Source organism: Carcharhinus amblyrhynchos, chromosome 17, assembly GCF_965287045.1.
Source record: "Carcharhinus amblyrhynchos chromosome 17, sCarAmb.v2.hapA, whole genome shotgun sequence".
Taxonomy (NCBI): domain Eukaryota; kingdom Metazoa; phylum Chordata; class Chondrichthyes; order Carcharhiniformes; family Carcharhinidae; genus Carcharhinus; species Carcharhinus amblyrhynchos.
The window spans coordinates 19,537,879-19,558,468 of NC_137340.1; the positions used below are offsets into that span (position 1 = coordinate 19,537,879).

The 20,590-nt window shown below is 43.1% G+C and overlaps 1 protein-coding gene across 1 annotated transcript in view; it reads right to left on the reverse strand.

Annotated features, from left to right (window-relative positions):
* Nucleotides 1–1,709: 1,709 nt before the first annotated feature.
* Nucleotides 1,710–20,590, reverse strand: part of valopa (vertebrate ancient long opsin a) — a 32,479-nt gene continuing 13,598 nt past the window's right edge. Inside the window, exons 2-5 of the mRNA XM_080205592.1 lie at nt 15,901–16,111; nt 9,508–9,625; nt 8,285–8,524; nt 1,710–4,462 (exon numbers count right to left, since the gene is read on the reverse strand). Coding sequence (XP_080061718.1) covers nt 4,241–4,462; nt 8,285–8,524; nt 9,508–9,625; nt 15,901–16,111 — 791 coding nt within the window. The 3' untranslated portion in view covers nt 1,710–4,240. The remainder of the gene's footprint in view (nt 4,463–8,284; nt 8,525–9,507; nt 9,626–15,900; nt 16,112–20,590) is intronic.

The window sequence follows — 20,590 nt, forward strand, 5'->3', positions numbered from 1 at the left end:
TTTAAGGGGCCTCTTGACAAATACTTGAATAGGATGGGAATGAAGGGACATGGTCCCATGAAGGGTAAAGGATTTTAGTTCAGTCGGGCAGCATGGTCAGTGCAAGCTTGGAGGGCTGAAGGGCCTGTTCCTGTGCTGTAATTTTCGTTGTTTTTTGTTCTTTGTTCTATTCATCTTACCAAAGTGCATAACTTCACACTTTCCCATGTTCTATTTCATTTGCCCCATCTCTTAACCTGTCCAAGTCATTCTGCAGCCCCCCTGCTTCGTCAGCACTATCTGTCCCTCTACTTATCTCTGTACCATCTGCAAATTTAGCAACCATGCCCTCAATTCCATCTGTGGGGAGGTTTATACAGGTTATGATCAGGGCACCCTTTAGAGAACTCTGACTGTTGGTGTTTTGCCAACATGTTTAGGCCCCAGTCCCCTCTATGACAGTGTGAAACACACCACCTTAGGTTTTTTTTAGCAGGATGTGGTAAGATCTGGAGAGAAACACATTGGTTTTTTTCACCAGAAACAACTCTCTGGTCCTGATCTTACTGGCACAGTAGCCCTGAAATCGGGGAGAGCAAGGCTCGCAGAACAGCATTCCACATTGTCCTCTGGCGCAATCTTATGAGCCTTGAGTGTCCGTGCTCATAAAATCAGGGCCTCTTTGTGGAATTGAACAAAAATAATTCTAAGTGCCGAACGAATCACATGCTCCCTGGTGAAATAGCATGGCACTTATTTGAAACCGCCGGGATGTAATTCTTGCTAACAGAGGGAGGGGTGATGCCTAATCTCATGGGTGAAGTTGGTTGCTGAGCTCTTGGGTGCAGTTGCACAGGTGCCTGATCTCTCAGTGTACAGGGAGATTTCACACATCTCCTGATTGCCACCACTGCAGAGTTCCCCCCAAACGCCGCCCCCACCGATCAGACCCCACCCGATCGTCATCCCCCACTGATCAACCTCTCCAATCGCCGCCCCCGTTGATCAACCCCCATTGATCAAACTCCCGCTCTGTAGTGTACCCCCCTTCCTTGTATCCTTGCAGACCTCCTCCCTGCCTCACTCCTGTCATGGTGCCACCGCTTCTCAGGCCCAATTCCCTTCAGGTTCCACCCTCTTCAGGTCATTCACCTCTTGGGTCCTACCCTCTTCAACCCTGACACCTTTGCACTGCCCCAGCACTGCCAGGGTGCCTGGAGGGCAGTGCCAGGCTGGCAATGCCTAAAGGACACTGCCTGGCCCTACCTCCGACCACATGGGGGCTTTCAATGATCTTCGGATTGTTCTGGTGAAGCAATCACATCTAGTCACCATTGCTGGGGATCATACGTGGTCCTCGCCAGTGAGGACCTTGACTGGTAAGGGAATTAAGTCCGAGAGAGCTCAGACAACAGTGTCCAGAATACACTAATGACATTTAAATAATGTCATAAAATATTTAAACAGGCTTTGCGTCCAGAAAGCAAATCAGTGCCCATAAGATTGCGAGAGGCAAAAAAACGGGGGCGTTTCTAATTTTTCACCTCTTATCCTACCTTACCAGTTCAGCTCGCCAATTGACTGGTGGGACCAGCCAGTAAGATTGCAGCCTATGCCATGTTTTGGTAAGATTTAACCCAGTGACTGAGACACAATCATATTCAGACTCCATGCATTATTTGAATTATTTAATGGAAATTTATTATTGCTCTTTGACTATATTTCAGACTTTTCCATCACACATTCAGTATTCAAATAGTTTAATATTGACTTCATACATAACAAAATATATATGTCACCATCAATACACATTTTTTCAGTTCTATTATATGTTTAGAGCACCTTATTTAGGTTCTTGAAGAGGTACAGGGTATTATAGTCCATCATCTTAAAGAATCAGCTCTATTATAATAAATTAAGGGTCTTTTTCATTTATTTTTCTAGGAATTCTTTGCACTTGCACCATTTTTGAATAAATATACAATGAGAATTGCTTTAAATCTTATTATACTACCTCTCAATAAGTGCTGCTATAACATACATATTGGCCTGAAGTAACACACTCTCTAAATTCTTCACCGTCCTCTGGGTCCCCAGTCTGAGACCATGGCTAGAATTTTAATTTCAAAGCGCGAGTGGCTCTGAGAGTAACTGGGTGGTTAAAAGCACTAACATTGAAAATGATTCAGGAAATCATCTTCAACACTTCGACTTTCACATTTGAAAGCAGCGTGTTTGGCTGCATGCAAGATAACACCTCAGGAGAGATTGGTCAGCAATTTAATGTTAACAGCCCACTAACAGCTGCCTTAACAAGATTCTCAAATTTAGCAGTTGGGGCATGGCTTTCCCATGTATCATGGAACTTGTCAGTCAAAGCAACGTGAGAACATAGAAGCAATTAAAGAAATGATAGGCAAAATACCCCATCAATGTGAGACCTGTTTCCTTGCCTCAGTGAAAAGCATTTTCTCACAGAACTTGTATTGCCAATGCGCTTTTACTATTTTGAAGATGATTTCCAGTATGTCCCTGTCTCCACAATCTGCTTTGGTTCACTTACAAAGTGTGAGACGCCAGGTGAAAACCCAACTGTTTATCTCACCACGAAGTGTGTGTGTGTGTGTGTGTGTGTGCGTGTGTGTTGTGTATCTGAGCTCTCGCATGGTCTGCATGAATCCTTTGATAGTGCATCTTTACAGTGAGAGTTACCTCCTCGGAAGACTACTCCTTGTGTGCCACCTGCAGACGGACCTGACAGAAATGGAAGACATGAATTTGAATTCTCAAGGTTTGACGGTGTTAAGTGAACATAATGCATCTTATTGGTTATTTACACCAAGTCAGCACAAGTCAGTGAGTGCTATCTGCCATGTGGCTGTGTGATACTTAATTCAGACAATAGCTAGCTGGGAAGCCCTCATCTCTCTAGCTCCAATTCTTGACGCTCAGCTAATCTCCAGTGCACATTACTCTGTAGCTGTCAGCATCAAGGTGACTAGAAGGTCACGTACATCTCTGTCAGGTTATGTGTTCTTTTCTCCTACAAGAAGGGAAAGAAGAGACCTATGACTGAGAGCAATGGAGTATGTTGGAGGGATAGATGGTCAACATTTTTCTGAGGCTCACTATGAAGGATAGGCATGACTTTGCATTAGGTTGAAGGTGCGCATTAGCCACTGACAAATGTGCCACAGATACTTTTCTGAAGAAGATTCCAGAGAGTCATTTTTGACACAAAAGATTAATTCTATGTTTCTTTCTCTGGAGATGCTGCCAGACCTGCTGAATTTTTCCAGCAGTTTGTCTTCATTCTGCTGCAGATATTTCTGGTTTCCTTGCATTCTGCCAGGTCCTGCACAACATAGAAAGATAAAAATAGAAGATAGGAGCAGGAGGAGGCCAGTTGGGCGCTTTGAACCTGCTCCACCGTTCATCATGATCATGGCTGATTGTCCAACTCAATAACCTAATCCTGTTTTCTCCCCATAGCCTTTGATTCCATTTGCTCCAAGTGCTATTTCTAGTCATTTCTTGGATACATTTGTGTTTTGGCATCAACTACTTCCTGTGGTAATGAAATCCACAAGCGCACCACTCTTTGGGTAAAAAAAAGTCCCCTCACCTCCGTCATGAATTGTCTACCCCGAATCCTCAGACTGTGACAACCAATTGATCAAAATGCTAAAATCCCATCCCATGATATGAAATGATGGGCTCCGATCATACTGATTTCAAAATGTACAAATCAGATAGCAATCATTAGATTGTGTCTGATCTCAAGGGCTTATTTATAAAGTAACTTAATAGCCAATGGCTCTATTTGGCTTATAAGACAAGACACATCTTAATTTCCACAAATAAGTGTGTAATTTAAAATTCTTGCTACATTCAAGACACTTGCAAATGATAGTTACTAATTTGAAAAGTATGCACCTGCATAATAATACAGTGAATCACGTCAGTCACATAATTCCAAATCTCAGCAATGCTGTTGTGAATGATATCGCAATGGAAGTTGTGATTAACAAATTAAGCTGCAAAGCTTAACAGAATTCTTTAGGCTATAGCCACTGACATATCTAGACATTGTTTCTGAGCATGCTCATTCAATTTCTTATCTGAGACTCATTACGGCCACAGTCAGGGAATTCTGCATATGAAATAGAAGAGAATGGCAATGCACTCATGTACATCCAGTTTACACCCAGTTGTACCATGGTAGCGGCATATAATACGGACAGCCATATGTCCCTTGTATCTACACAGGGCAAACATCATTCTCAGGAATTGGCAGCTGAGCAAAGGTCTCACGCTTGTTCCCCTCATCGTGCTTTGTGGTTGTGTTGGTGTAAGAGGTCATCCGTGTTGCAATGGTGGACATTTCTCTCTCATTGTTGTTACCAGCCTGCAGGGCGTGTTCTGCAGTTGGGTTGACGTCAGGTTCACTGAGGCTGAACATTTGAAGGAGACATTTCCTAAACTGGACATACATAAGAAAAAGATCAGAAATTAAAAGCTCTAAACAGAAGTATCACATTTCGGATTTCAAATTGAGGTAAAATGTGTTAAATGCTCTTGTTCTCCTGTTTGGTATCAAACAGTTTGATTGTGCTCCTTTACAAATAAGGGGATGCATTTTCATTAAAATGAAAAGTTAACATTATGGTTGTCCTTGCTATAAAATTCTGTCCACAACAAGAATATTGGACTTTTAACTTCCAATTTTTGCTAAATGTTGCTTCCATTCCAAAGACTTGCAGTTCAAATTGAGTTAATTGCTATTATCAGTCTAGAAATTCAAGCTAAAAAACTTAAGGACGGCACAGCGGCACAGTGGTTAACCCTACTGCCTCACAACTCCAGGGACTGGTGTTTGAATCCAGTTTTGGGTCACTGTCTGCGTGGAGTTTGCATGTTTTCCATGTGTTTGCATGGATTTACTCTGGATACTCCGGTTTCTGCCCACCATCCAAAGATGTGTGAGTTAGGTTGGTTGATCGTGCTAAATTGTGCCTTAGTCTCGGGGGATCAGCAGGGTAAATACATGGGGTGATGGGGATAGGGCCTGGGTGGGATTGTGGTCAGTGCAAACTCGATGGGCCGAATGGCCTCCTTCTGCACTGTAGAGATTCTGCTCTAGTCTCTAGAATCTAATTGAACTTTATTTTTATACATCATTGTAATTTTGCGTCAGCCATCATAAAAAAGTAAAGAGCAGCTAAATATGATATCAGACTTCATTCACAATGAATGCACATTTTCAAGGGTAACTTTTACAAAGCATTAATTTCTAAAATTCTAAATCTTTCTGCCAACAATATTAATTTCACTGTGCAACAACATATGATTGGAAGATTTGGTCAGTTTTGGCAAAGCATCCCTAGACAAGGTATCAGCTTCTTCAATACGTTCACCAGATTGTTTCTGGGATGAAAGGGTTGACGTATGAGGAAGATTGAACATTTTGGCTTGCAGTCGCTGGAGTTTAGAAGGATGAGGGGGTCTGATCGAGGCATATAAAATTTTAAAAGGGATTCATAAAATAAATGTAGACCAAATGTTTCGTCATATGGGGCAATCTAGAACAAGAGATTACAGGTATAGGTTGAGAAGCAGTAGATTTAAAACTGAGATAAGAAGGAACTACTTCTTGCAAAGGATGGTGAATTTGTGGAACTCATTGCCCCATAGCGCGGTGAAGTCTGAATCATTGAGTTGTTTCAAGAAGGAGATAGATGTATTTCTGATTTAAGAAATGGGATAAATGGATATGGAGAACAGGTAGGGTGGTGGATTTGAGGCCAGGTAGAGATCAGCCATGATCTGATTGAATGGCAGAGCAGGCTTGAAGGGCTGAATTTGTTTACTTCTGCTCCTAATTCCTATGTTTTACATTGTTCCTCTGAAACAAAATAATGCCTAACTGTACACGTGCTGTCATCCCCTTTCAAGTCCTCAGTATCATGCATCATTTGCCATTTGAGAGGGTGACAATTGCACAGTGTGAAGTATTGGAGCTAAAAAGACATTTGGACACTGTTCATGAGTGATGGGTTCCTTTATTCCCTTCTTATTGATAAGGAGAGGAGAACTGAAGAATTTGGAAGGTTTCTTCAGTCTGCCCCTACTCAATTGTGTACAGTCAGCCTTTTTTTATAGGGCAATTCTTACAACTTCTACTAAAAATAATTGTTTCTAGTCACACACACACTGGTAAATTATTTACATTTGATACAAAGTGGTAGGCCCAAGGCAATAGCTGTTTAATTACATCCCATCAGTAATGTTATAATATTTTGTGGTGGACAGATACAATGTCCATTCAGACAATGGTCATTTAATCATCTTAATCCCAGTTTCAGTGTTGTTAGCAAAGACATTCAGCTGTGTCCTGCTGACAGATGTACTGAAACATCTTCTTTGTCTGCACTGTCTATTTCATGTATATGCAGAGACAGCCAGTCTACAATAAGGGTGCTGCTAATTTTCCTGGTCTCTTAGCCAACCTCCTGCTGAGCTTAGTTCTCCTCTCCTACAGTAATGAGGAAAAACTTGTTTATGCAACATGCATACTTAATGTTGATTCCTGGGGCAGGCAACACCACAGATTGCAACCCGCACAGTTCTTATGATTTTCCTCACTGATATCATTGAACCCTTGGGAAATCAGTCAAATCTGTGCTTTCCTACCAGCAGCAGCTCTACACAAATAAACATGTATTGCTCTTACTATCCACTAGGAGGTGAACAAGAGCAATCAGAGTCAATTCAGTAAGATCTGTCACCTACAGGGACTGTGTGTGTGTGTGTGTGTGTGTGTGTGTGTGTGTGTGTGTGTGTGTGTGTGTTTGCTAATGTATGAGTTGACCCGGTCTGATAATTTACAAAGGGAGCAAAATTCAGATCTGTTGAGTGAGTGGAAAATCGAGGTTCACCTTTGGCTGCTCTTAGTGTCACTCACCCAGTTATATACTCAATGGTTAATAGTTACGATAATGAGATAGTCATGCGTATCATGATTTAACAGTGTTATTAGCAATCAAATGCTAGAGACCCCATAGAGGAGGTAGAATTGTTTGTATAGATGAGTGATGTATGCCAGAATTCTCCAATCTTGATCGTATGGGATTATCTGGTCCCATTACTATGAATGGAGCTTTGGCTGAATGTCAAATTCCCCACTCTTGCTGGCAGCAGTACCAGAGTGTGAACACCCAGCGAATTCTTGCTGTACTTACCTAGTAGCTTACCATTTATCTCATGTATACAATGTAGATAAAATAGCTTGAAGTAAGCTACCTAAGTTACCTTGGTTAGCACTGCTGCCTCACAGGGAATAAGGTTCAATTCCAACCTTGGGTGATTGTTTGTGCGGAATTTGTACATTTTCCCGTGTCTGTATGGGTTTCTCTGGGTGTTCTGGTCTCCTTGCACAGTCCAAATATGTACAGGTAAGGGTGGACTGGCCATGCTATATTGTGCCTTAGTATGCCAGGATCGATGATTTGGGAGGATTAGCAGAGGAAATACATGGGGTGAGAGGGATAGGGCCTAGGTAGGATACTCTATCAAAGCGTTGGTACAGACTCAATGGAGCAAATGGCCTCCTTCTGCACTGTACAGATTCTATTATTCTACTATAAGTACAGGAAACATTCCTAGTACAGATTAAGCCATGAGATAACCCACAAAACATCCACATAACTCCCACTTTAAACAGCTTATTTTCAGGTAAAACAGGAAAATCAACATGTAGAATCATCTAGAATTAAAAGATTGGATATCCATTGCTCCAGTAATGTAGCAGACCATTTGCAGCTGCACTGTAAAATGCAGTGATTTAGTAGAGTTCCAATGGAGTCATACAATCCTATTTAATCACTAAAAACAGTGTTAAATTAAACTGCTTCAGAAATTGAACAGATTGCCAAATGCTATTGACACTGGACCCTCTCCTTCAGTTTTAGAAAGATTACAATGGCACGTCATTTATTTAAAAGGAGACTTCCATTATCTTTTGTATTATTACTGTGTTCATTGTTTGATGATTAGTAATGAAGTTACATATGCCTTATCACAACTGTGAAAGCATTGCACTGCAATGATTAATCTCACCTTTCCATTGAATTAATGAAATACTTCTAATAATTATGCCAGCTACTGTACACTGCAGTACAATCAATATGTTTTGCACGGCCACATATCAGATGGTTATCATTGGCGCTGGCTATGTTGCCTAGTATCATCAATAAATCTCAACATAAACATACTAACTTAGCAGGAAAGCCAAACGACAACATACCTGTCTGTTCATGAATACATAAATGATTGGATTATAAACCGTTGCGGTTTTCGAGAAGAAAGCTGGTATGGCTGCCAGACGTGGATCTATCACAATGGTTGGAGAAATGGTCACAGTAATGGAGAAAACAGCATATGGAGACCAGCAGAAAAGAAATGCCAGGGTCATGACAGTTACCATCCTTGTGACTTGCTTTTCTGGCTTCCTCGTGGCTCCTAGCCTCAGCTGAGTATTTGCCACCTGTGGTAAACGAAATAGAAGTTCGCTGTTATACACAGGATGTGCACTGTTGTGTAGCAATTATTCTTTTTCAGTCATACACAGCAAACATTTCCAGAAGTGATTTGTAGCTTTTCTGATGACATGAATGCTTTGAAGTATTTTCTTTCTCCATTTGAAATACTGGTTTGAAAATGAAGATAAAGTTGCCATAGTCCCAAATGACCATAGGCTGTTCTTCCCTTTGAGACAGAGAGCTGACTGGTGGTGAATTAACCTGAGGATCATCACACCTCAGGCATGGTTGAGAAGGCAGGGCCTTCATGCATCATCTTTTTAAACTATGTAGCTATGGAATGGCTGCATGTGCACACGTAACTGCCTCTAAAATTTGATTCACTGTAAATGATGTTAACAGCATTCAACATTACGCATCAGGTAACGCAGTGGCATAGTGATATTGTTGCTGGACTTGTAATCCAAAAGCTCAGGGTGATGGTCTGGTGACTTGGGTTCAAATCCCAGTATGGCAGATGGTGGAATTTGAATTTAGTAAAAAATCTGAAATGAGAAGTCTAATGATGACCATGAAACAATTGTTGTAAAAATGCATCTGATTCAATCTGGGGAAGGAAATCCGTCATCCTTGCCCAGTCTGACCTAACATGTGACTCCAGATCCATACCAATGTGGTTGACTCTTAACTGCCCTCTGAGGTGGCCTAGTAAGCCACTCAGTTCAAGGGGCACTTAGAGATGGGAAACAATTGTTGGCACAGCCAGTGATGCCCACATCCCATGAAAGAAAACCTCACACTTTGCTTTCCAGAGTTTAGCTGAGTAATGCAAAAGGAACTTGCAATTGATCTTTGCTGGCAAATTATGAAGGAATTGGAACAACAATGAACATTTCATGAGGTAAAGTAATTTCTTTAATGAACCAATGTTTAAGCTAAGATGCATAGTTACACCAGGGAATTGGCTAATCGGTGAACTATGGTTTACCTTCCTTAGTCTCCTCATCATTTTTCCATAGGATACAGATATAACCAATAAAGGGAAAATGAAGCAAGTTGTAAAAAGTGCAATAATGTAGGAATGATCATTGAATTCTCCAGAGTACCTGCAAGAAAAATAGCACAGTTACAGACCAAGCAGCTTAATACGCAGAACCAAAACATATTTTAACCTATAAATATAAAATACATGAATTGAAAAGAAAGAAATTGCATTGTAAGATTGGTATTTTAACAATATTTGCTTCATAGAAATTTGGAAAAAATATGCAAGGTGATGCAGAGATTTTCATGGCTCAAAGTGTGATAACTGGTATTTAAAAATGTCATGTTATTTCAATAAATTATTCAGTTGAAATAGCCACACATCACAATCTAATGTAGGAAAACTGATTAATGAGGATATTCAGCACAATCTTCACATTAGTCTAACCAACATTTGTATTGTCCTTAGCAGCGATTGATCCAAACCACATAGCGTTCAAGAAGACTATTTCTTCCGAACACTACAGGGGAGATTCTCCCTTCCAAAAAAGTTCTAAGTGCTGAATTCGCAGGAAAAATGGTGTAAATCATGATTGTTTTTTCAGTGGGAGTTCAGGCTCAAATCTCCCAAACTCTGTGCAATGCAGAGGTCACAATCACAAATAACATTAAAACCTCAGGGTGCGGGGCCTACTCATGCTGGAGTCTGACAGTTCCTGAACTTTGCGCATGCGCAGTGACCCCGAACTGTCAGTCTGCACTTTGGCCAGCTTAATCGCTGGCCGGCCTGGGACCCCCACAGTGCTGCCACTACAGCCCTCCCCACAGCCCCATTGCAACCTGATCGCAGCCCCCACAACCATTCCCTGGACAACCCCGACCCCCCATCCCATATCAGATCTCCAATTCCCTACCTCACCCTTCCCCCCCCACAGCAGTGACGATCCCCCCCGCCACATCAGAACCCACCCCTCCTCCACCGGAGAGAAACCCTTCCCCAGGAAGAAGACCCACCCACCCTCAGCAGACTATCCACTCTGCCCCCCCGATCACTGGCTTCCATCCAGCTCCAACCAGATCCCAATGCAGAGTGGCAATGGGACCCCCTCACTCCCACCGATCGGCCCTAAGCCCCACTCCCTAGGTCCTGCCACCTAGGCCCACCCCCTTGGCCCTACCTCCTTTGTCCCACCCCAGTAGGCCCTGCTCCCTCAGCAGTGCCCAATGCCCAGTGGACAGTTCCAAGGTGTTCCCTGGGCATGCGCACTTTGCCCCTTGAGGAGTGCCAGGGTGCCCCTGCCCAGGGGACATCCCAACTGCCCGATCCCCTGGAGAGCCCCGATTGCCTCCCTCTTCACACCAGCGGGATCTTCCACTACTTCCCCGTAAGTGAAGAGCTAGTCTGAATTCCGCTGGAATGAAATTGTTCTGGCGATGTGCGTAATGCTATCGGGCCTGGAGAATTCCATCCAAAGGCCCGATAATGACATTTAAATAACACTGAAGATAGATTAACATGACTTACCTGGTATTCCCGCTGGTTTCCTGCATGGTCCCAACCGTGCCGGATATCCGGCAATGGGAGACGTGCGTGTATTAGGAACGCAAGCACGAATCCTGTGAATTGGCGTATGCGCGTATCGTCCGACCCAACCCGCCAAAACATTAGCATGTCGGAATGGGAGAATCATCTCTTAAGTGTAGTGAAATCATAATACATTGATCATGGCAAATTTTCTATTGTCTGCAAATTAAAACTTTATTTAACTTTCAGTTAGTTCGTGTTAATGATTGCTTTTATGTACAATATGAATCGTAAGCAACTAAATTAAGTTCCCATGTTTTGAAAATTCATCAATGTTCAAGTTATCTTGGAGTCAGTAAATTAGGCAACAACATCGGGTGGCACGGTGGCACAGTGGTTAGCACTGCTGCCTCACAGCATCAGGGACCCCGGTTCAATTCAGGTCTTGGGTCACTGTCTGTGTGGAGTTTGCATGTTCTCCCCGTGTCTGTGTGAGTTTCCTCTGGGTGCTTCGGTTTCCTCCTATACTCCAAAGAAAAATGGGTTAGATTGATTGGCCATGCTCAATTGTCCTTTAGCGTCAGGGGGATTAGCAGGGTAAATATGTGAGGTTATGGGAATGGTGGATTTTGTTGGTGCATGCTTGATGTGCCAAATAGCCTCCTCCTTCTGCACTATAGGGATTCTATGGATATTGTAAGCCCTATCTTTGACTTGTAATGTCTATGATGGAAAAGGGAGAGATGTGTGATAATTCCCTCCTTTTCCAACCTCTTGACTGATTGGGACAAAGTATCTTTTAAGGAAGTGCACCCCTTGAATGCAAGAACACACGCCAGACCAGATTTCTCATAGGTTGAAATTAAATGGAATCAACGTTAACTTTCTCAACACCCAAAATGTAAATGTAAAAGCAGCCATTCATTCACTGAGGCAAGATACACACACACACACGCACAAGAGAGAAAATGGCTAAAATGATGCCAGGTGAATTTAAATTAAGTGATGAATCAAAAAAGATTTTTATGTTATCAGTCTTTGAGCTGGTAGAAGGAAATGTTGCAAGCCTAAGGGTTCTCTTTTGATTCACTGAAGAAAATGGATTCAGAAGGTTTCTGCCAATGATCTCACAGCAGCATACTCCAAACAGCAAGTTTCTGGATTTTCTCCAGTTGAATGTTTAGTTGGGTTCCAATATTAAAGTTACAATCTGCAGGTATTGGAAATAGCCCTGCTTATCAGCCTGTGCTGCAACAGTGAGGCACTGTTCCTCCTTTTTTTCAAGAGATCCCTTCCCCCTGTGGTCTTTGTCCCAGACTGGCTTCTCTGGGCTATCCTTGTGAATTAATAAGTCACGTCCTGTCATGAGCCAATTTATGTCATGTGATCACTGTATTGATGGTCCCACTGTCCACAAGAATAGTTTGATGGTCTAAGCAATTGTCACACAAAGAAGTATATGACTAATTGCATCTTCTTGTGATTAAGTGGTTTTACTTCACACCCCTCTCTGTGGGATTTCAGTTTGTAGCCACAAAAATGATTCAATGTCAATCTAAATCTATGTCAATCTTTTTTAAACATGTACACAGTAGTAACTGCTGACTCCAGGTGATATGTTGCATTTTGAAGTCTCTTCAAAGATTGTTCACATTTCAATGACCTCCCAGGAATGTGCATGAGCATGATTCACTTCCTGCCTGTACAGAAGCTACAAAGGATCATGTGGTCTCCTGGAGTCCACCTTGTCAAACTAAATTATTCGTATTCCAAGCTGCTTTGTAAGAGTTAAATGTCCATCTTCTTCATAAGTTGAAAAGCATGTGAAGAGGGTATAAAACTGTTTTGAGCTCAGCTCAACACTGGAATCTTTGAATTGACCTGATTGTGAAAAGCTATAAGACCCATTGCTATTTCCTTTACCTGTGTCACTTCTCAGAACGTGGCCACCTGAGAGTTCACTCGACATATCAGATACAGGTCCTCATTAATAGATCAGCATTATGTTTATTCTGTAATGTAATTGTATGGATTTACTTACTGGAAGAGATACATTTCTACTGTGTTATATCACTTACATTCCACCATTTGTTCATCCATGAAAATAGCTCCAGGATGTGGTGGCTATTCCTAAACAAACTGTGAACTCAATAATTATTTACTAACAAATGTTGTTTATGAATTTTTCCCCAGACTAATTTGGCCCCTGACCCAACCACCTAACACACCAATCCTCCCCCCCCGACCCACCGATCTGATTATGCACATGACCTGACTATCCCAACTCACCTACCCATCTCACTCAACTGCCATGCTACCCAACTGCCACAGTACCACCCTATTCACCTACTACCCTAACCAGCTGTCACTCTGTCACCTCCCATCTGCCAGGCTACAACCAAACACACCTACCCACCCCACCTCACCATCCCTTATCCAGCTGTTGGAGTTATACAGAGCATTGATTAGGCCACAGCTGGAGTACTGTGTACCGTTCTAGCCACCCCATTATAGGAAGGATGTGATAACACTAGAAGGAGTATAAAGGAGGTTCACCAGGATGTTGGCTGGGATTGAGCACTTGAGCTATAAGGAGAGACTAGGAAGGCTTGGATTGTTTTCTTTAGAGCAGAGAAGACTACGAGGGTGGGGGCACGATTGATGTGTAGAAGATTATGAGTCATGGACAGGGTGAGTCTGGAGCAGTTGTTCCCCTTCGTTGAGGAGCCAATCATGAAAAGGCATAGTTTTAGGGTGAGGGGCAGAAGATTCAGAGTAGATTTGAGAAAAAATGTTTTCACTCAGAGGGTGGTGGGAATCTGGAATGCACTGCCTGGAAAGGTAGTGGAGGATGGAAACTTTACAATCTTTGAAAACATTGAATGAGCACTTGAAATGTTATGAAATTCAAGGGTATGGGGCAAGTGCAGGAAAATGGTCTTTAGTGATATTGTCAGTGCAGACTTGGGGTTTTAAAAAAAGGTGGCATGGACAAGTTGAGCCGAAGGGCCTGTTTCCATGCTGTAAACCTCTATGACTCGATGGGGCAAAGGACCTTCTCTACACTGTATGACTCTATGACTTACCCAGCCTACCCCTTTACCTTCTCTCCTCAGCTTTCCAAAGAAGCATTGGGACATTTAAACTCCTGGCAGAATATGGCAACTTGCGCTATAGAGAGGGAGCATAGCTTGACTTCCTCTGCTGATACAATGCTAAAATGAAGCAGTTCATTTCAGGCACACTCATATTTCTGGAGAAACTGGGATTGGAAGTCTGAGCCCAAAATGCAGCACTCCAACATGGCAGATAAGAGTAGCAATCCAATGGTGATTACTAGCCCTTGGAAGCTTCAGCTCAATAATTTTGTAACAATAAATCAAATAAACTTCCTTTTGGATTCAGTGAACGTGATGTGTATATAGCCGATTACTCATACGTTTCTCCTTCAATAATTGAACACGGACTGTGCGCTGCTTAAGGCAAACACTTTTATGCAAATGAAACTGTCTGAAAGGAATTGACATGCATACATTATCTTGTTTGCTGATAGTAAAAATACCTGAATTAAGTAAGCTTTTTTTGAATTCAGTTCAGCAATCGAGAACTCCAACAGAATTCCAGTGACAGATTGTGAATGTAAAGGCACACAGTGCAGCTGGCAGATCTTAAACAAAGTAAGAAGTCTTACAACATCAGGTTAAAGTCCAACAGGTTTATTTGGGGTAGCAATAGCCACTAAACTACCAAAAGCCACTAAACCCAGTCCAACGCCGGCATCTCCACATCAAATCTTAAACAAGCATGACTGACCTGGGACAAAAACAAAACCCAATAGCCATATTGCAAATCTCACATGTCTCCTTAAGTGGAAGGATTTGGTCGGACTTGTTTGCGGGATTAGGAACATAACTCTCAATACCCAGCACACAGTCGATACAAGTTTTCTACACAAGGGCCTTCAAAATTGACTTGAATGCCCACCAAGAACCAGCATCTCCCCCTTGTGGCTCAATGACTTTGTGAAAGCTCCTCCAGTGTCTCCACTCACCCTGCAGCAACTAAAGAAAAGCGCCTCACTCAAGGGTTGCACTTTAGGAAGGATGTAAAGACTTTAGAGAGGCTGCAGAAAAGATTTGCCTCCAGGGATGAAGGATTTCATTTCAGAAGATGGACTGGAGAGGCTGGGGTTATATTTGGAGAAGTGAAGGCTGGGAAGAGATTTGTTTTAGAGGTATCCAAAATCCCGAAAGGTCTAGACAGAGCAAACAGGAAGAAATTGTTCCCATTCGTAGTAGGTGGAGAATCACAGCTCACAGAATTAAGGTGACTGGCAATAGAATCAAAGGCGACATGAAGAAAAATCTTTTGATGCAGTGAATGGTTGGGATTTGGAATGCACTACCCAGTCATGTGGTTTTTTTAATTCAATTGTGGGACATGGGCATTGCTGGCTGGCCAGTATTTATTGCCCATCCCTAGTTTCTCTTGAGAAGACAGAGATTCAGTTGGAATTGGAGAAGAATTTGAAAAGAAGATGTTTGCAGGACTATGGGGTAAATGGACAGGAATGGGGTTAGCTAAATTGTTCTCGCATACAGAAGGCTCACGGTAACCAGGGGCCAAATGACCTCCTTCCACTCAGTAGCTATTTTACAATCTTTGGTTCTACAATTCCAACAGGTGAAGACTATCAATCTACAGCTTGGACGCATTGCAACTCAATACTATATATTTGTGGAATAAATGAAACACAGATTTGAATCCACAAGTTGGCTTAGCAGAAATCTGCAAAAGATCTACATGTTATAAATTTCTTACTAATGGTTTCTGCATGCATTTAGGTCATGCTTTCTTCAGCTGTTAGCTCACCAATTAGGTTCACACGTCGTGCCAATCGGACTCACAGTGTAACTGCTCCAGCCAATGGTGGGCGGAAAGGTCCAGATGAAGGAAAACACCCAGATGAAGACAATGCCGAGGGCAGCATGCTTTCCTTGCAGCCGGATATTACCCAGTGGTCGACAAATCACAAAATACCGCTCAAAGGCTAGCACCGCTAGTGACCAGAGTGCCACAATGCCTGTAAAATAGACCCAGAAAACCAATCAAACTCACAAACAATACAAATCAGCATTTAAGTGCAAATACACTTCCATTATTTTGTTTTCAGAATTTATATCTACATGTTCAAAATGTAGAACGTTATGTCATCCTCACATTACCTCTCCTGGTCTCTTTGTGATATTGATAGCATCCCATTGTAGCCTAAAGAATATTGAGCCTGTGTTTTAATTTGATATGCAAAGTTGCATGTTCTATTGCAACGTGCACATTTACTTTTAATTAGAACTGATCTTGATCTTAACATTAAAGATCTAATCAATAATGTCCTGTAATATTTGCAATATTGAGTGATATCTTAGGAAAGCCTGTAACCTGAATTAACAATGGCTTCCTCATATCCCTCTCACTTCAAAGCCTATCACCATCACTACATGAATCACGTGGGCCTTGTATCCAGGTAGAGATGCTGATTTGTTATCCTTAAGATCACAACTTTTTTCTATATTGGAAGTAAATGGACTGTTTGAATGCACAACTATTTGCAACCCGATATTCTCAACATTTATCTGGTACTTTGGAAACGTACAATCATCAGCACACAGTCTGCTACCATTGTTTAACCTTACACATCTTTCCAGCAGAACAATCTGGGCCCACTTTAAACTTTAACAATCAACCACCCTGGCCTGCTGTCAGGCAGATTTCAGAACAGGTCGCAAGACCATCTTCAGTCTACCTTAAAGACAGCGGCTGGGATTTTGTGCTCCCATTTATGTCCATGTGAAGGGTGATGGCAGTGCAAAATCACACAAGAGGCCCAAATCATATATTATTATGGCGGGAAATCTCATTGTTATTATCCCTGCTGCACTGCCAGTGATGTAATTTGTATTTCATTATTGGCCCTCCCCACATCAATCATCCCCCTCCCCTCCCCCCATGCCTTTCATTGATCCACTCAAGGCAGCTTGACATCTTGATGGCACCATTTACGATAATTACTCAAAACGGAATCCTAGTGAACTCACCTCTGAGGGGAGTTTGGAGGTGAGCACGCAGCTCACCATGGACATACAGGTGAGAGATGGCACTGGTAATGGCAAGGGGGAATCCAGCAAAGGACCTTGGGCTGAGGAGGGTGAAACAGCAAAGAAACAAGGGATGAGGGGGTGAACTGGTGAATGGGTGAGGGAGGTGAACCAGTAAAGGGGACGGGTGAGGAGGGATGGTGAGCCAATGGAAGGTCAAGAGGTGAGGGGATGAATTAGCGAAGGGGTGAGTGATCTGGCAATAGGGCAAGGAGTGAGGGGGGTGAACTGGAAAAGGCCTTGTGATGAGAGGGGTAAACCAATGGAGGGGGCAGTGACAGAGGGGATGGTGAAAGTGGCAGGGTTACCAGCATTGGAGGGTTGCAGCAGAAGGGGGGTTCTGGAAGGAGGGGGCTTTCAGCAGAGTTACCAGCACCAGAAGGGGCCAATGCACTGGGCCAGACCACTGCAAGGATTGCAGGGCCAATGGAGCCAGGGCAAAGGGTCAAAGGCCCTTGGGCTAGAAGAGGGAGGACTCAAAGCCAGAAGTGAAAGGAAAGAAAGTTTTAAATTGATCCTCCTTGGGGAATCATCCTTCTGATGTTGGGCCTCTGCTTTCTTGGAAGGCCCCGACACTGGGAAGGGAAGACCATGTGGTGGGTAGGTAGACTGTCATTACAAGTTGAAGGAATCACTCACATGTGTGGGGAGTGTTGTCTACAAGTTCATTACTGACAAGGTCAAGCCTAATGATGGGCCTGATCAGCAACAAAGAATATTTTGTAACTGAGATTGTTCAGCAACGAGTCAAGTAACATTCCCTCAGTCTGACAGCTAAGCCCATTCTGCCCATTTAGTCATCATTGATATGTGTGAGTGCCACAGATTGCCATTCCATTGTCATTTAAATCTTGGCACGCTGACCACTTCATTGAGTAACTGCAATGGTTTCCCTGCACCACTGGTCTTAGGGGCAAACACATGCATCTCCTATGACATTGGGCAAGGGCACACAGTCTAAGCTGCACGCTCCAATCCATCAAACGTCTGTTCTGATGTATCTTTACAGGTGCCTCCTGTTGATCAGGTTGCATGCAAAGACTCGGAATGAAGGTTGGAACAAAAACTTGTGCCTTACTTGAGAGCTCAGGATACAGCCAGCTGGCCAAAGCTGTGACCACTTACTCACACAGGGAAGGCAAAGGGTGGTGCGGGGTCATTGCCATTCTGGCAGCTGATGAAAGACATTGATTATTCACTGTCCGTTGAGACCCAGCTACTGAAGACGTTTGTGCAAAGAGTGAAACCCTGGAGGCAGAAGCAATCCATTAACTCTCTCTTACTTTCTGCAGTGATTCGTGTAAGGGAGAGATGGCATCTGTGCAATTAGCTATCATTCTTTCACCACATTGAGAGGAGAGGAGATCTCAATGGAGGTGCCTGGTTCCCCAGAGGCAGGAGAAGAACCCTAAAGAGGAAAGGATGGCAGGGCCTGCTCTGTTGGCACAGGAGAGGCTCCGGTGGCTTGGAGGTGCCTTTCATGACCCATGGTGCGCAGATAGCAACTGACCTTCACGCAGATGAGCAAGAACCAGTGTTGGAAAATGCTTCACCTGTCCACGGACAAGGTAGATCAGTTATACAAGCTTTTACAGGAATTGGCACCACAGACGCTTGGTTCAGTGTCACAAGTAGGCTTATGGAACAGCATCTACTGCCTGTGGTTTTGGAAATCACAGCTGCCCTAAATGTTTACACAGCTGGCTCCTTCTGGAACTCCATGGGTAATCTTTGCAGCATCTCACAAGCTTCAGCTCACAAGTCTGAACTCTACACAAGGGCACAAAACTAGGTCAACTTTGACTGTAATCAGGCTAACCAGGCTGCAAAAGCCATGGATTTTGTCCAGATAGTACAGGGCACCATTGATGGCATTCAGGTGGCTCTCCCAACCCTGTTGTATCAAGGAGTGCAGTTCATCAACCACTAGGACTTTGATAGACTAGCTGGTCCGCAACCACACAAAGTACATCCTCCAGATGTGCACTGGGTTTCTGGAAAGTGGAATGACTCTGACATCTGCAGCCACTCTCAAATCCCCACTGTTTTTGAGGGTCCGCAGAGGCTACAGGGGTTGGCTCCTCAGTGACAAGGAGATACCTTTTGTGGATATGACTGATCACACCTTTGCAGAGACCACAGTGTGCAGCTGAGGCCAGATACGATGAGGCTTATTCTGCTATTCACACATTTCATAAGAACTAGGAGCAGGAGTAGGCCATTTTGCCCCTCGAGCCTGCTCCACCATTCAATAACATCATGGCTGATCTTTTTGTGGACTCAGTTCCGCTTACTCACCTGCTCACTATAACCCTCAATTCCTTTACTGTTCAAATATCTATCTATCCTTGCCTTAAAAACATTCAGTGAGGTAGCCTCAACTGCTTCACTGGGCAGGGAATTCCACAGATTCACAACCTTTTGGGTGAAGAGGTTTCTCTTCTAAATCTGCTCCCCCTGATTTTGAAGCTAGTTCTAGTTTCACCCACCAGTAGAAACAACCTCCCCTCTCTATCTTTTCTATTCCCTTCATAATTTTATATGTTTCTATTAGATTCCCTCCCCCCTCATGTTTTAAATTCCAATGAGTATAGTCCCGGTCTACTCTGTCTCCCCTCATAAGCAAACCTTCTCAACTCCGGAATCAACCTAGTGAATCTCCTCTGCACTCCTTCCAGTGTCTCTTTTGTGGAGCAGACCATTGGAATGCTGAAAATGAGCTTCTGGTGGAGCGTTGTGGTCATCTGTTGTACCCTTCACAATCCAATGCTTAAACGGATGTAGGAGCTGTCTGAATAGGAGACAGAGGAGTGACACCTTTCCTTGGATGAAGAAAATGTCAAGGTGGACAATGAAGAGGAGGTCCTGGAGGGTGAGGAGATTGGTCATAAGACCATAAGACATAGGAGCAGAATTAGGCCACTCGGCCCATTAAGTCTGCTCCGCCATTCAATCATGGCTGATATTTTTCTTATCCCCATTTTCCTGCCTTTTCCCCATAACCCCTGATCCCCTTATTAATCAAGAACCTATCTATCTCTGTCTTATACACGCTCAATGATCTGGCCTCCACAGCTTTCTGCAGCAAAGAGTTTCACAGATTCACCACATTCTGACTGAAGAAATTCCTCCACATCTCCATTATAGAGGATTGTCCCTTTAGTCTGAGGTTGTGCCCTCTGGTTCTAGCTTTTCCTACTAGTGGAAACCTCGTCTTCCCATTTGCTCTATCCTGGCCTTGCAGTATCCTGTAAGTTTCAATAAGATCCCCCCTCATCCTTCTAAATTCCAATGAGTACAGACCCAGAGTCCTCAACTGTTCCTCATATGACAAGCTCTTTGTTTTAGGGATCATTCTTGTGAACCTCCTCTGAACCTTTCCAAGTCCAGCACATCCTCCTAAAGAT